This window comes from Gymnogyps californianus, chromosome Z (genome assembly GCF_018139145.2).
Source record: "Gymnogyps californianus isolate 813 chromosome Z, ASM1813914v2, whole genome shotgun sequence".
In the NCBI taxonomy this organism is placed as follows: Eukaryota; Metazoa; Chordata; class Aves; order Accipitriformes; family Cathartidae; genus Gymnogyps; species Gymnogyps californianus.
This window is the reverse complement of record NC_059500.1, coordinates 16677890-16690966: the sequence shown is the minus strand read 5'-3', so window position 1 is coordinate 16690966 and position 13077 is coordinate 16677890. Positions and strand designations below refer to the sequence as shown.

The following is a 13077-nucleotide window of genomic DNA, read 5'->3' as shown; positions in this document are numbered from 1 at the left end:
CCTGCCCCGAAGGTCCGTGTACCGCCTGGCGGTGAGACTGGGCTGGGCGGGTGCGGCCTCAGAGCATTGTGAAGCTCGGGGCAAGTTAAACCCGGCATGACCGGAGGCAGCCACCGGGCCTCCCCTCCCTCCCTCCCTCCCTCCTGCGAAGGGACGTCAGGCCCCGGCTGCCGGTGAGTGCCGCCCCTCCTCCCCGGAACGATGGCTCCGCGGCCCGGGCGGCAGCCGGGAGGTGTTGGCGGCGCACCGAGGCGGAAGAGGGCGGGCGCTGGCGTTTCCGGGTCGGCTGGGCCTGACGGCAGGCGCGGGCGGAGCGCGGGTGCGGTTCCCCTCAGACCTGCCAGTCGCCGGCGGCCCGCCCGGGGCCGGTCCCTCGTCGCAGCCCTTTCAACCGCCGTGCGGCACCGTAACGGAGCTTTCCTTCAGGCGGGAGTTGCGCCTTCCCGGCCGGGGCCAGCAGCTTTCGGTGTAGGCAGGAGCGCGGCCGGCGTTGCCCTCCGCAGCGGCAGAGCGGGGCCGCGGAGATGGATGACGAACCCGAACGGACCAAGCGCTGGGAAGGAGGCTACGAAAGAACATGGTAGGCATTCCTTTTCCCTCCTCACCTTCTTATTGGTGAAAGACGAGAAAAAATCTCCCTTCTGCTCAATAACAATCTGTTTTGCGTAGGGAAATTCTTAAAGAAGATGAATCCGGGTCACTGAAAGCGACCATCGAGGACATTCTTTTCAAGGCAAAGAGGAAAAGGTACTACCTGTTGCCACGAGCCTGCTAATAATACTGGTTTAGTCAGTTACAAGAGCGTAATCATTCTGAAACTGGGTGCTCCAGGTTGAGTAAGCGTATCGGCATGCCTGCGATATATTTTTGTGTCCTTACCCCTTCAGAGCTCCAGATGCGTGCTTCTTGTCTGGTACTTACTAATTGTGCCAGATAAAAATAAATTTTACTGTTTTTATCTTTACTCTTAAGGCTGAGTGTGTACAGGCTAGATACCCCAGATATATGCTGGCTAAAGAGGTGAGGTCTTGATCTGATGAAACACGGTGCAAAGCACTGCAATTGCAGTTTGCACTGCTTAGAAAAAATCCTTCAACTTTTTTTTTTAATACACAAATCATGCTTCAAGCTGGATTTTGGTATCCTGGCACCAGATTTGTGTTTCAAATTGTCAGAAAAATTGCTAGATAAAATCTAGATCTGTTTTATTTCAGATTATGTTAAAATATTCAAATTTGGATAAAATTCTAAAGTTCCATTAAACCTGGTTGTAAGAAGCCGGGTTTTTTTGTTTGTTTTCTGAGAGGTGTGAAATCTGTTTGTAATTGAATTGTCTTTTTTTCAGTGTAAATAAGTGTCTGTGGTTTGTTATTGCTTCATATTTGCCAGAAGTCTAGTATTGGATTTGTTCCAGACTTTTGTTTTAGGAACCACTCGCATCTTACTTAAATCCTTTTGTATTTTGTTAGACTCTATGAACACCATGGACAAGTTCGACTTGGAATGGTATGTTAATGTCTTAACACTTGTCTGTCCTGAGTCCAAACCTACTTGAATAGAGGTGGTATGCCTAATCTGAAATACACCTTTGCTGACTTGATGTGCTTGACACCAAAGCTTGTGTTTTCCACCAAACTTTTTTGTTTTTTCAAAACATTCTTTGTTCATTGGCAGCGTAGGATGTGAAGCATGAGTATTCAGAGGTGGAGGTTTGGCATGTTCGCTCTGTCAGGGTGCGTTTTGCAACAGCAGTCAGATCACACACACTTGCACTGTCGATTTTTCTTCGTGTGAAAAATGGGCATAATTTAAATGAGTTGTAAATAACAACATTACTTTATACAACGCTGAGCTCTTCAGATGAAGAGGTGAAGGTACAAACTATGCATATTTTGTAGCTTATCGTGAGAGGAAAAGAACTGTGTGCATTTTTCAATATAGTCTTTTTTTCATTTTGAAGCAAAAGTGGAAAAAATGCATTACTTATTCAGTTGCTGTTGATTGCATAGCTCAGTATACTAAATGTTCCCTGTTTGAGGGAGGAAGTAGTTGCTTTTTAAAGTAAATGGGATAATGAACAGTTCATTTAAATCTCTGTTCTGTGAGTGATTATCACTTATGGTGAAAATGCAGATGCGTCACCTTTACGTGGTTGTTGATGGATCAAGAACTATGGAGGACCAAGATTTAAAACCGAACAGACTTACTTGCACTTTGAAGGTATTTCTGGACTCAAAAGTTTTCTCTTATTAATCCACTGTTTCTCTGTAAACCAGTTCCATTTTGCATTTAAAAGAATGGTGGTCTCCTGTGACTAGATTGCATGCATAGCCTCATCTCTTCTCTCATCCCTGGTTTTTTTTCCCCTTGTTTCTGTTGCTAGTCTGTAATTTTCCTGTTTTTTGAATAGTAAAATCTGCGTGACATTAGTTTGCCTAGTACTTATGTACAGTAAAAACACTTTCTAAGGAAGTATTATGGAAAGACATACTATGAAAAGTATGTGGAAATTAAGCTGAAGTGTTGCGTGTAATAAGGGATGAAAGAAGAACAAACATGCTTTCATTACACATCTACAATATTTTTTTTCTTACAGTTGTGTTTTGATGAATTCTGGTTTGAATGGATGCTAGACAGGAGTTGAATTGGATTGCTGCTTCAGACTGTGGAGGACTTGAACTGTACATCTTGTACTATATGGTCTTCTCTAATAACACTAAGTCCTGGGTTTTGATGATTTTTGTACGGATTAGTGCTTTTTGGTGTATCGTAAACCTCCATTTGAACCAACACTAATCTAGAACTTTAACATATGAAGTGAATAAAATAAGGGGTGGCTAGTTTATGAAATTTACATTGCATTGGTAACATGGGAGGAAGGAGAAGGATGGAAGGGCTAGGGTGAAAGGAGAATGGAAAGGAAGGGCTCATTCCCCCTTTTTTTTTCCCCAACTTTTTTTATTTTTTTAAATGACACTGGATGTTTTGCAAGTGCCACCTACTTAATGCATGTGGAATAAAACTGTATTTAGTTTTTAACTGTCTTAACTTTTCTTTATAGTTATTGGAATATTTTGTTGAAGAGTACTTTGACCAAAATCCCATTAGTCAGGTATGTATAACCATGCAAGAAACAAGTAACTGAAAACTATTTTAAAAGTTAGTTTTAGCATTAACACTATCTAGTAAACTGTTTTCAGTTGATGTGTTCCTTCCCATCCCTTTCTTATCAGTGTGGTGAAATTCTTGTTTCTGCCTGAACTAATGAAAATAAGAACCCATCTATTCCGTTTTTCCTAAACGTAAATTCTAACACAGAAGACTTGATGATATTTTTTTTCAGGCATTTAGAATTTTAGAAGATTTCTTTTTGTATCTTGTGGCAAAAGTACTGGAAATACAGGAATGTATGTTAACTATGCATAGTGTGTGCTGCTGCTGTTACTCGTAGAAGAAAATGTGTATAGTTAAGTAGTTCTGATCCATAAAGAAGTATTAGGCAAAATATAGCGAAAATGGAAATCAATTTATTTTTAAACTTGCTAAGAAAAGTTTTGCCTCTCTTTTTTTTTTTTTCCTTCTCCAGATTGGCTTAATTGTAACCAAGAGTAAAAGAGCTGAAAAAATGACAGAACTTTCAGGTAGGGAGGTAGTATATTTTTTTTAAATTGGAGATGTTTTCATCTCTTGTGTTGATGTTATAAGTTCTATCTGGATGACACTGCTGAAAATGAAGTAGAGTTAACATAGTATTTTTAATTTAAAACAGAAGTTATTGCAAGTTATCTGAAACCAGAGTCTTTATTTTGATCTGTTTTCATCTAGAATTGTCATCGCATGCTTGTTCGTGATCAAGTCTTATCCAGATCGCAATTAAAATATGTTTTGTTTCCCCTATAGTTAATTTCTCACCCTGTTTGTTAATTTTGTATTTTATGACATCTGTGTGTTCTGCGAGATCTGATCAGATGTTAAGAAGCAAAGTTTCTTTGGTTCCTGCCTTCTGTCACTAGCAATCCATGTGGCTTCAGAGATGAAGTCTTAATTTTTTCTCTTTATTCACCTGTAACAGTGAAACAGTCACAGTTTGAAAGCTATTGTTGTACAAGTACACTTCATTATGTATATAGCTTAAATATTTTAGTTCTTTTAACTTGTTATTTCAGGTGAATTGTTTTTTTCACTTACAGGTAACACAAAAAAGCACATAACTGCTCTGAAGAAAGCAGTGGATATGAACTGCAGTGGAGAGCCATCTCTATATAATTCCCTAAATTTGGCCATGCAGACTTTAAAGTTAGTACATACATGGAGTTTTCTTGTTTTCTTTGTTTTCCATAATCAGTGTAATGCTGATTGTGAATTTTTGGAGGGGCAGAGACAGTGTTTTTTACAAGTAACATCTTGCATCGTGCTGACCTGAGTCTTTAAAAGGCAGATTAATGTCCTCTTACAATACAAACTGTTAAGAAGTTAAATATGCTAGTAGTGCAGAAGTTAATTTTCTAACACAAGATGCTTCTATTTAGAGGTGTGCTGCTTATAAAAAGCAACAATATTTTAAAACAAAGTAGATGATTTTATGTTGTGTATGAATATGGAGATGGAAGACCCTGCAATTATTTTTTGCTAGAGGGCTAAGGTATGAGAGAGGGCAGAGTTAGGGGTTAATAATGTTAAGAGAACAGGAAAAGAAACAGCATTGAATCACAATAATCTGCTGGGAGTTTTAGCATACTTTAGAAACATAAATTTTTGGGTAGGATAGATTTAAAAAACTTTTTTGCTATGTGAGGTATTGAGATGGGAGACTTTTAACAAATACTTATAGCTAGAAACACTGACAGAACAAAGCTAGTAGTCAATGTCGTAAAAAATTATTTGAATGACTAGTTGGAAGAGAGTTTTCCTTTAAGAACTAAAAGATAGTAGTTAAAACTAATGGATTTATGCCTGTAAACTGATTAGAGATTTTTGTTTTAAGAAGTCAGGAAGACTTACTGCAGTGTTGCTGGTTTGAAGGTGAATTTTACCTGTGAGAGTATGGATAAGGTACAGGGATAACTTAAGCATTAGAGCAACCAATCAGATAACAACTACACAATCCAATACTGTATTTTAGATACTGGAAATGTTTGGCTTTTGGAAGGTGAAATTCCGGTGCTCAGAGAAGGATCTTACCACAGTCTTTTACAATTTGTAGGGGACTTCATATCATGTTGTCTTCTGAATTTAGTATATTAAAGTCCTTGCAAACTTTAGCATACAAGTAGCTTAGTGTACAGAAGTAAATTAACTATATACTTTCTTTAGGCACATGCCAGGACATACAAGCAGAGAGGTTTTGGTAGTCTTCAGCAGTCTGACGACATGTGATCCAGCCAACATCTATGATCTAATTAAGGTACAGAAGTGAAGTTTGACTGCTACATTGAACATCCAAGCTATTAGACTAAAAACAGACAGTTGCAGTGTCATCGCCAATTAATTTTCATTTAAAACTTTGAACCTTGTTACTGTTTTCTCTTCTGTATATGAATTTGAGTATGCTTTCTTTTTCCATTTGAAGTGTTTAAAAGCAGTTAAGATCAGAGTATCTGTCATCGGCCTAAGTGCTGAAGTTCGAGTCTGTACAGTACTTGCCCGAGAAACTGGTGGTATGTATCTGAAGTTCAGTAGTTATACTACTAATACAAATTTAAAATCGAAATTAAGTAACTGATTTGTCATATATTCATTAATGCATTTTGATATTTAAGGATGAATATTCTGTTGTGCTGGCAGAAAATTTAAGGGTTTCCCGGATCTACAAAATACACAGTATTTAGTGAAATTATTATCAGCTGGTAGCTGCATCTCTAGAGAGAAGAAATATATATATATTTTAAAACCTAGTGTTCCACATATAAAGCTATGTGATGCGGAACTTAATTAATGTAACATGTTAATATCAGTTACTACAGTGGTAGCTCTTACAATATCATTACTACAGTGTAATGTTGGAGAAAAAGCTATGGGCCTTCATATCTGTCGTAGTTTAACCCCAGTCAGCAGCCAAGCACCACGCAGCCGCTCCCTCGCTCTGCCCCCCTGCCCCCGCTCCCAGTGGGATGGGGAGGAGAATCGGGAAAGAACGTAGAACTCGTGGGTTGAGACAAGAACAGTTTAACAACTAAAGCAAAATATAATACTAACAATAATAATAACAATGAAATATAATAATAATAGTAAAGAAAAGGAATACAACAAAAAAAAGGGGGGGGGGGGGAAGCCAGCAATGCACAATGCAATTGCTCACCACGCGCTGACTGATGTCAGAGCTGCAATCTGCCCCTCCCGGCCAACTCCCCGCTATTTATATACTGGGTATGATGTTCCATGGTATGGAATATCCCTTTGGCTAGTTCGGGTCAGCTGCCCCAGCTCTGCTCCCTCCCAGCTTCTTGCACACCTGCTTGCTGGCAGAGCATGGGAAACTGGAAAGTCCTTGGCTTAGAATAAGCACTACTTAGCAACAACTAAAACATCAGTGTGTTATCAACATTATTCTCACACTAAATCCAAAACCCAGCACTGTACCAGCTACTAAGAAGAAAAATTAACTCCATCCCAGCTGAAACCAGGACAATACCTAATTAAACATTCTGGTGTTATTAATTTTAAAACTTGTCATTTTCAGTAGCATTAACAGGACTGTTTTTTAGGAACAGGGTTGGCTAAATTATTTTTTTTACTGAAGTTGTTTTCTGTCATTTGGAGAATATGTTTGTATTCTTATCTGCTCATAATCTAAGAGTAAGGCATTTCTTTCTTCATGACAGGAACATACCACGTTATTTTAGATGAAAGTCATTATAAGGAACTGCTGATGCATCATGTTAGTCCTCCACCTGCCAGTTCAAGTTCTGAGTGCTCCCTTATTCGAATGGGTAAGATACGGTTTTGTTAAAGTCCTAGCACAAGATTTGCGAATCGTGTCTTTTTCTTTGCATCTTCTGTGTTAAAGCCATACAAATAGTTAGAAGCATAATAAAGACATTGCACAATTGGTTTTTTTATTTTAACTTTTATTTTGCTAAATAGATATCAGTTTTCTTGATGTTGTTCCTGCAAAGTAGTCAGCTTTAAATAAAGTTAAGAATTAAAACAAGTAAGACAAATTACTCAACTGCAGTTGGAAACAATAAGTGGAATGATATTGCTTGTACAGTAATTGGTATAAATGTAATACTTGGAAATGAAGGATGAAAAACTATTTTGTTTCTCCCTCCGTTTTTTTCCCCTGCAGAAGGCAACTATTATAAGCTTAATTGACTGTAAGAGCCATCTGTTTGTCCATGTAGTACATGTTTGTTGGGAGCACTGTTGTGGTGTTCTTTTAACAAATGGATTAGGTACCTTTTCTTCTCCTGATGTATTTCTCAATAAATTTAAGCCTGGAGTTAAACCAGAATAGGAATTGTGTCCTGGTTTCAGCTGGGATAGAGTTGATTTTCTTCTTAGTAGCTGGTACAGTGCTGTGTTTTGGATTTAGCGTGAGAATAATGTTGATAACACGCTGATGGTTTAGTTGTTGCTAAGTAGCGCTTATCTTAAGCCAAGGACTTTTCAGTTTCCCATGCTCTGCCAGGAAGCAGGTGTGCAAGAAGCTGGGAGAAAATTAACTCTATCCCAGCCGAAACCAGGACAAACTGTAATGCCACAAATTAGAGCATTGATTTCTCACTTTCACCCACCCATTTTCACAGATAAGAATGTATGTATTCTTATGTGTAGATTTAAATACTGAAGAGATTTACTTGTTATAGGTAAAGCCTGAGCAGCAGTTGGAAAAATTAACTGCCCGCTTGACATGAGCTGTAAAAAATAAGTGGTAGAAAGAATGGTATCTGTTACAGCCTCCGTAAAGTGCTGTAGTCTCATCTGTCATGTACTGCACTTGGAAGGTGAATATACGTTTGGTGTCTGCATATAAAAATACTTTCACCTTAATTAGAAACCATTGTTCAAGTGGACATTCATGTAGTGCTCTTCCTGCTTTCCTACCATTGCACATCATTTTCTTTTTAGCTGTTCTTCAAAAAGGGGGTTCCAGTGAGCTTCAGTTAATATGAATTCAGTGAAAAGATTTTTTTTCAGTTGGGGGAAATACAATGAGGGATTTGTTGGTGGATGTAGGTAGAGATCTTTAGAAAGAATTTGATACCTAGTAAGAGTGTATTACTTCTCCTGTAATAACAAATAAAAAAAGAGATAGGCCTTAATGTTTAGAATAATCTTTGACCTTCTCCATTGAAGTAGGAAACTGAAAGATTACTTGCATGTTTAAAATTGGTAATACGGGATGTTTTTCTCTTCAGGTTTTCCTCAGCATACTATTGCTTCTCTGTCTGATCAAGATGCAAAGCCATCCTTTAGCATGGCGTAAGTAGAGTTGATTAGAATTCAATGAGCTGATTAGAATTCGATAATAATTAGTCATATTTAGAAAATCTGCTTGTCAGTGAAAATATTGCAAAATAACATGAAAAGATAGTACATAATGTCCTGTGACTTCTCAGTAGAAATTTTATTTCTGTTTGCACATTCAAACTATGTGGCCATAGTTACCTCTGTTAAATATGCTTTTTAAAATTTACATTTAACATTTTTTGAAGGTAGTAAATGGCTTTTAGTTGTGTTGTGGAGTGATTAGAACACAGTGGTGCTGCAAGGTATTAAATTACTACCAATTCACTTGCATTTCTTGATTGAAGTATTTTTATCACTATAAAGATAATGATGAGGATGAAGGGTATTACCTGGAATAAAGTATTTTTTTTATCTATTTACTAATGGGACTTTAAAGGGAAGTTTAAAATAGAGGCCTCATTTCATTAGTGTACCAGTGCTCTTCTCAATGAAAGGAATCATAGTTTTCAGGGATGACAGGGGAGTCTGAGTTTTCAGAAGGAAACAGTGTCTGCTGTTTGAAAGAATAAGTGCTAATGTGCATCTGAAAGTCAATACAGAGTATTTTTGTGTGTGTAAGTAGAAATACTAATGCTGTTATCTTTCATAACTTTATTTTTTAAAGATATATTGGCTCCTTTATGTGGGAAAATGTGGTTACTGATATCTCACCCTATCAATTGCTTTCTGACACTTCATTACATGTGGAACTGTTGCATGGAAGCTACTGAAACTTTTTAAAATATTTGTTGTAAGAACTATGTAGTATTCGTAGTTATGTAGTATTATGGTGTTCTCTCTTAGGTATTAAATTGTCTCTCTCTGCTCTAGGCAGTTGGAAAATAACAGTGACCCGGGTCTTACACTGGGTGGATATTTCTGTCCCCAGTGCAGAGCCAAATACTGTGAACTTCCTGTGGAATGCAAAATCTGTGGTGAGTAGCTAGAAAAGGTGAGCAGATGAATTATGAGTTAGTGGTAAGAGTTAAGGGGCAGAAAAATTCAACTATACTTAGGAATTAAAAGCCAGCTTTGCTTTAAGAAGCCTGCATTCCAGTGTCTTGGGATGTCAGCTTTGTACAAGGGACTTTCAGGACTATACCTGTAACAGTAAAGCTGTATCATATTCCCTGGTATAATGTTATAAACTAAAAGCTCTAAAGCAAAGGAGGGAAGAAGGGTCGTTCACATATGAATGGTAATAATTTCCTCAAGAATCCTGATTCAACAGACACCAATGTTTCAGACTCCTCAGTGCAAGGCCATGAAGATTAAGAGTGCTTTGGAGTAAAAGGACAGAAGTACCCCTCACCTCCGGGAGTATGTGGGTGAAAGGTTTCAAAGTTGAACCCAAGGGCAGGCTGCACAGTGACACATGAAAGGCTATAGAGTTGTAAATGGAAGCCCTTCTGTCTTGCAAACATTAACGGACTGTGAAACCAATGGTGCCCTGCCCCACCCCCACCCCCGCAATGAGGGTGGGAGGGAGGAGTAGCATTTTTTTTTATAGTATTAATATTGTGTGAGACACAGCTGTCCTCCTGTTAGCTTCTACAGACATGTGACTAAAACGTGATAGGTATTATCAAGAAGCATGTATTTGGCAAGAGGATGAAATAATTCTAGTTTTGGGTCACCTTGTCCTGGTTTCATGTCAAGATTTTCATATCAGCATGAGTTTCATTTCAGCAAGGTAATAGTGTAACTGGAGAAGTCCTGTGTATCAGCAACAGATTCTCCACAGCTGCAGCTGTCAGCAGAACAAGAGCTCGGAAGTTTACACTGCATGTGAGTGAGCGATGAAGAAGTTTGTGCCAGCCCATGCCCCAGCTAGCCTGTTGTCATGGTTTAACCCCAGCCAGCAACTAAGCCCAACACAGCCGCTCACTCGCTCCCCCCTGGTGGGATGGGGGACAGAATCAGAAGAGCAAAAGTGAGAAAACTCGTGGGTTGAGATAAAGACAGTTTAATAGGGAAAGCAAAAGCTGCACACGCAAGTAAAGCAAAACAAGGAATTCATTCACCACTTCCCATCGGCAGGCAGGTGTTCAGCCATCTCCAGGAAAGCAGGGATCCATCACATGTTAACAGTTACTTGGGAAGACAAAAGCCATCACTCTGAATGTCCTCCCCTTCCTTCTTCCCCCAGCTGTATATGCTGAGCATGACTTCCTATGGTCTGGAATACCCCTTTGGTCAGCTGGGGTCAGCTGTCCCAGCTGTGTCCCCTCCAAACTTCTTGTGCACCCCCAGCCTCCTCGCTGGTGGGGTGGGGTGAGAGGCAGAAAAGGCCTTGACTCTGTGTAAGCACTGCTCAGCAATAACCAAAACATCCCTGTATTATCAACACTGTTTCCAGCACAAATTCAAAACATAGCCCCATACTAGCTACTATGAAGAAAATTAACTTCATCCCAGCCAAAACCAGCAGACCTGTGTTAGCTGAAACAGGGCTATGGTGCGGCTTCAGCAGTATTATAGCAGGTTGCAGCAGAGCTTTGTAGTTGGGCACCATTTTAACTGGTGATGTGAAAGAGCAGAACCGTCATTGCCAAAGAGGAGTTGTGCATTTAGATTTAATCGGAAGACTCTTCTATGGTTGCATTTTGTTTGTGGCATGAGGATGAAAAACTTTAACTTTACAACTGCATTGTAAATGTACTTCTAAAGACTGAGTTAAACCTTTTAATTAGAAATTTGGGCAATTTGCTTGTTCTTTATATTTGGATTTAATTCTGGAAAGCATTACAGGTTTGGATTATGGAAGCTAACAAATAATTTTATGTTTTTTAATTCTTAAAAGCTCTGAACCACTGCGTAATTAAAAAATCTTTTTTCCTTTTTGCTTTATTTAATGCAGAAAAGCTTTTCAGTAAGTCCACTCTTGTAATAATTTTGATGTCTCTTTATTTGCAGGTCTTACGTTAGTGTCTGCACCTCACCTGGCTCGGTCTTACCATCACTTGTTTCCTTTGGATGCCTTTCAGGAAGTTCCCCTGGAAGAATATCAGGGGGAACGGTATGCAAATCATATTTGTGATAATGAGTGTACTTGTGGACCCTGTAATTTTTTTGTCATGAAAGTAAGAATAGCTGGCAGCAGCTTCTTTGCTGCTGGAGACACTGTTGAGTGTTTGGGCATTTTTGGACACCTCTGGCAATAAGAAATATTTGTTGTTCTCATTAGCAGTTACCCTGTGTGTTCAGCTGAATAGCTGAAATAATTGCCATAAATTGTTACTATGTATGAGATGCTTTTTAAACACCGTCTTACACAGTCTTGAGTTTTTTTTCAGTTAAAATACACAATTTTGCTTCTAGGTATTGTCAAGGCTGCCAGGGAGAAATGAAAGATCAAAATGTAAGTATGTTGAACTGCATTGGAATTTGCATTGAGGGGTGTCAGAAGTAAAGATGATCCTTTAGTATAGTCTTCTAAAGACCAGAAAAATATTTGTGGAAGTTTATCTCATGGTTAACTAGAGTTCTCTGTTAGAGAGTCACGCCTTTTAGACTGCAAAGTCTATAAAAGTGTGGGAAGGGATTTCCTAGAGACTTGCATAAATAAGCTTCCACTCGTAGCCATTTGGAAGCATCTACAGTGAGTCGAGCTTAGCCCTTTGGACATACTTGCTGTTAGAACACAATTTAATTCAATTGGGTTTCTCTGATGTTAGCAATATAGTCTATTTACACTGTCTTGATGACACAACGGTTGCCCTACTGTAGTGCTATGATGGTGATAATTTTTTTTGAATTTGACTTGGTTTTCTATCTTTTCCACACAGGTTTACATATGTAAAGTGTGTCAGAATGCATTTTGCGTGGAATGCGATTTGTTTGTTCATGATTCTCTGCACTGCTGTCCTGGCTGTATTCACGAGCACCCTGCTCCCATATCTGTATGATGTCATCTCTTTTTAGAAATTGTCATATCTATGTCATTCTTGCATAAATCTAATTTGTTTATTCAGCCATAGCTTTCACTGAGGCACCTCAAAACAAGAAGGACCTAGATGATTACAGAAGGATGAACACTGGCTTGGGAGCAAACTTTAATTTTGACCTAATGTATTAATGATTTTGTTACTGTTAATATATTCTTGAATTGTCTGTATCTGATTTATTTTCTTTGTTCTTGTCTGAAAAGCTCTGGCTTTTTCTGAATGTTATTGTGAGTAACATGTATATTTGTAAATGTGAAAGTGATAAAACTGGTTTGTATGATAATGTGGTGATTCATCTTTCTTTCATTATTTGTTCAAAAAAGAAGCCCTGAAAATATATTTTATATATCGATTGTTATAAGCTCTTGGTTTTGGTGGATAGTAGAGTTCTATATCTCAAAATATTTTTTGGTAAGAATTTAACAAAGGTGTTTTTGAGCAATTAGTTGGGGGACATTTCAAATATTAATTTAAAGTATTGTGGCTATTCACCTTGGCCTTCAGTAAGGCAACTCAAATACAGCTGTTATAAATGTGCTGAAAACATGTTTTAGGTTTTGGAGGTACAACTCAGAGCTAACTGAATTCTATTACTGCTGTGTCTGTAGTTGTGTGGTTTAAGTTGCACTTTCTTGTAGGAGTGTAAGGTTACTGAAAGGCAATGAATTTGCAAAGGTGT

At 38.5% G+C, this 13077-nt stretch overlaps 1 protein-coding gene across 8 annotated transcripts; it reads left to right on the top strand.

The window, feature by feature from the left end:
• Positions 1-344: 344 nt before the first annotated feature.
• Positions 345-12751, top strand: GTF2H2 (general transcription factor IIH subunit 2). 8 transcript variants are annotated; one of them, XM_050913054.1, is made up of 15 exons: positions 345-580; positions 670-747; positions 1470-1506; positions 2134-2220; positions 3062-3112; positions 3587-3641; positions 4191-4296; positions 5314-5404; positions 5570-5654; positions 6822-6929; positions 8361-8424; positions 9283-9386; positions 11368-11470; positions 11773-11812; positions 12240-12751. In XM_050913054.1, exons 1-15 carry the CDS (start codon positions 525-527, stop codon positions 12357-12359), a joined length of 1185 nt encoding a protein of 394 aa, XP_050769011.1. In that variant the 5' UTR covers positions 345-524; the 3' UTR covers positions 12360-12751. The 8 variants fall into 8 exon arrangements, with proteins under 8 accessions (XP_050769011.1, XP_050769012.1, XP_050769010.1 ...); XM_050913055.1 differs by having other exon boundaries at positions 5570-5657; positions 9283-9383; XM_050913053.1 differs by having other exon boundaries at positions 5570-5657.
• Positions 12752-13077: the final 326 nt, after the last annotated feature.

What these genes read in the sequence shown, in the direction of transcription:
- GTF2H2 (XM_050913053.1), top strand. Translation starts at nt 525, where the DNA reads ATGGATGACGAACCCGAACGGACCAAGCGCTGGGAAGGAGGCTACGAA. An exon ending in TTCAAGGCAAAGAGGAAAAG is followed by an intron (nt 748 to 1,469) that starts GTACTACCTGTT and finishes GTATTTTGTTAG; the next exon opens with ACTCTATGAACACCATGGAC. An exon ending in ACATCTATGATCTAATTAAG is followed by an intron (nt 5,405 to 5,569) that starts GTACAGAAGTGA and finishes TTCCATTTGAAG; the next exon opens with TGTTTAAAAGCAGTTAAGAT.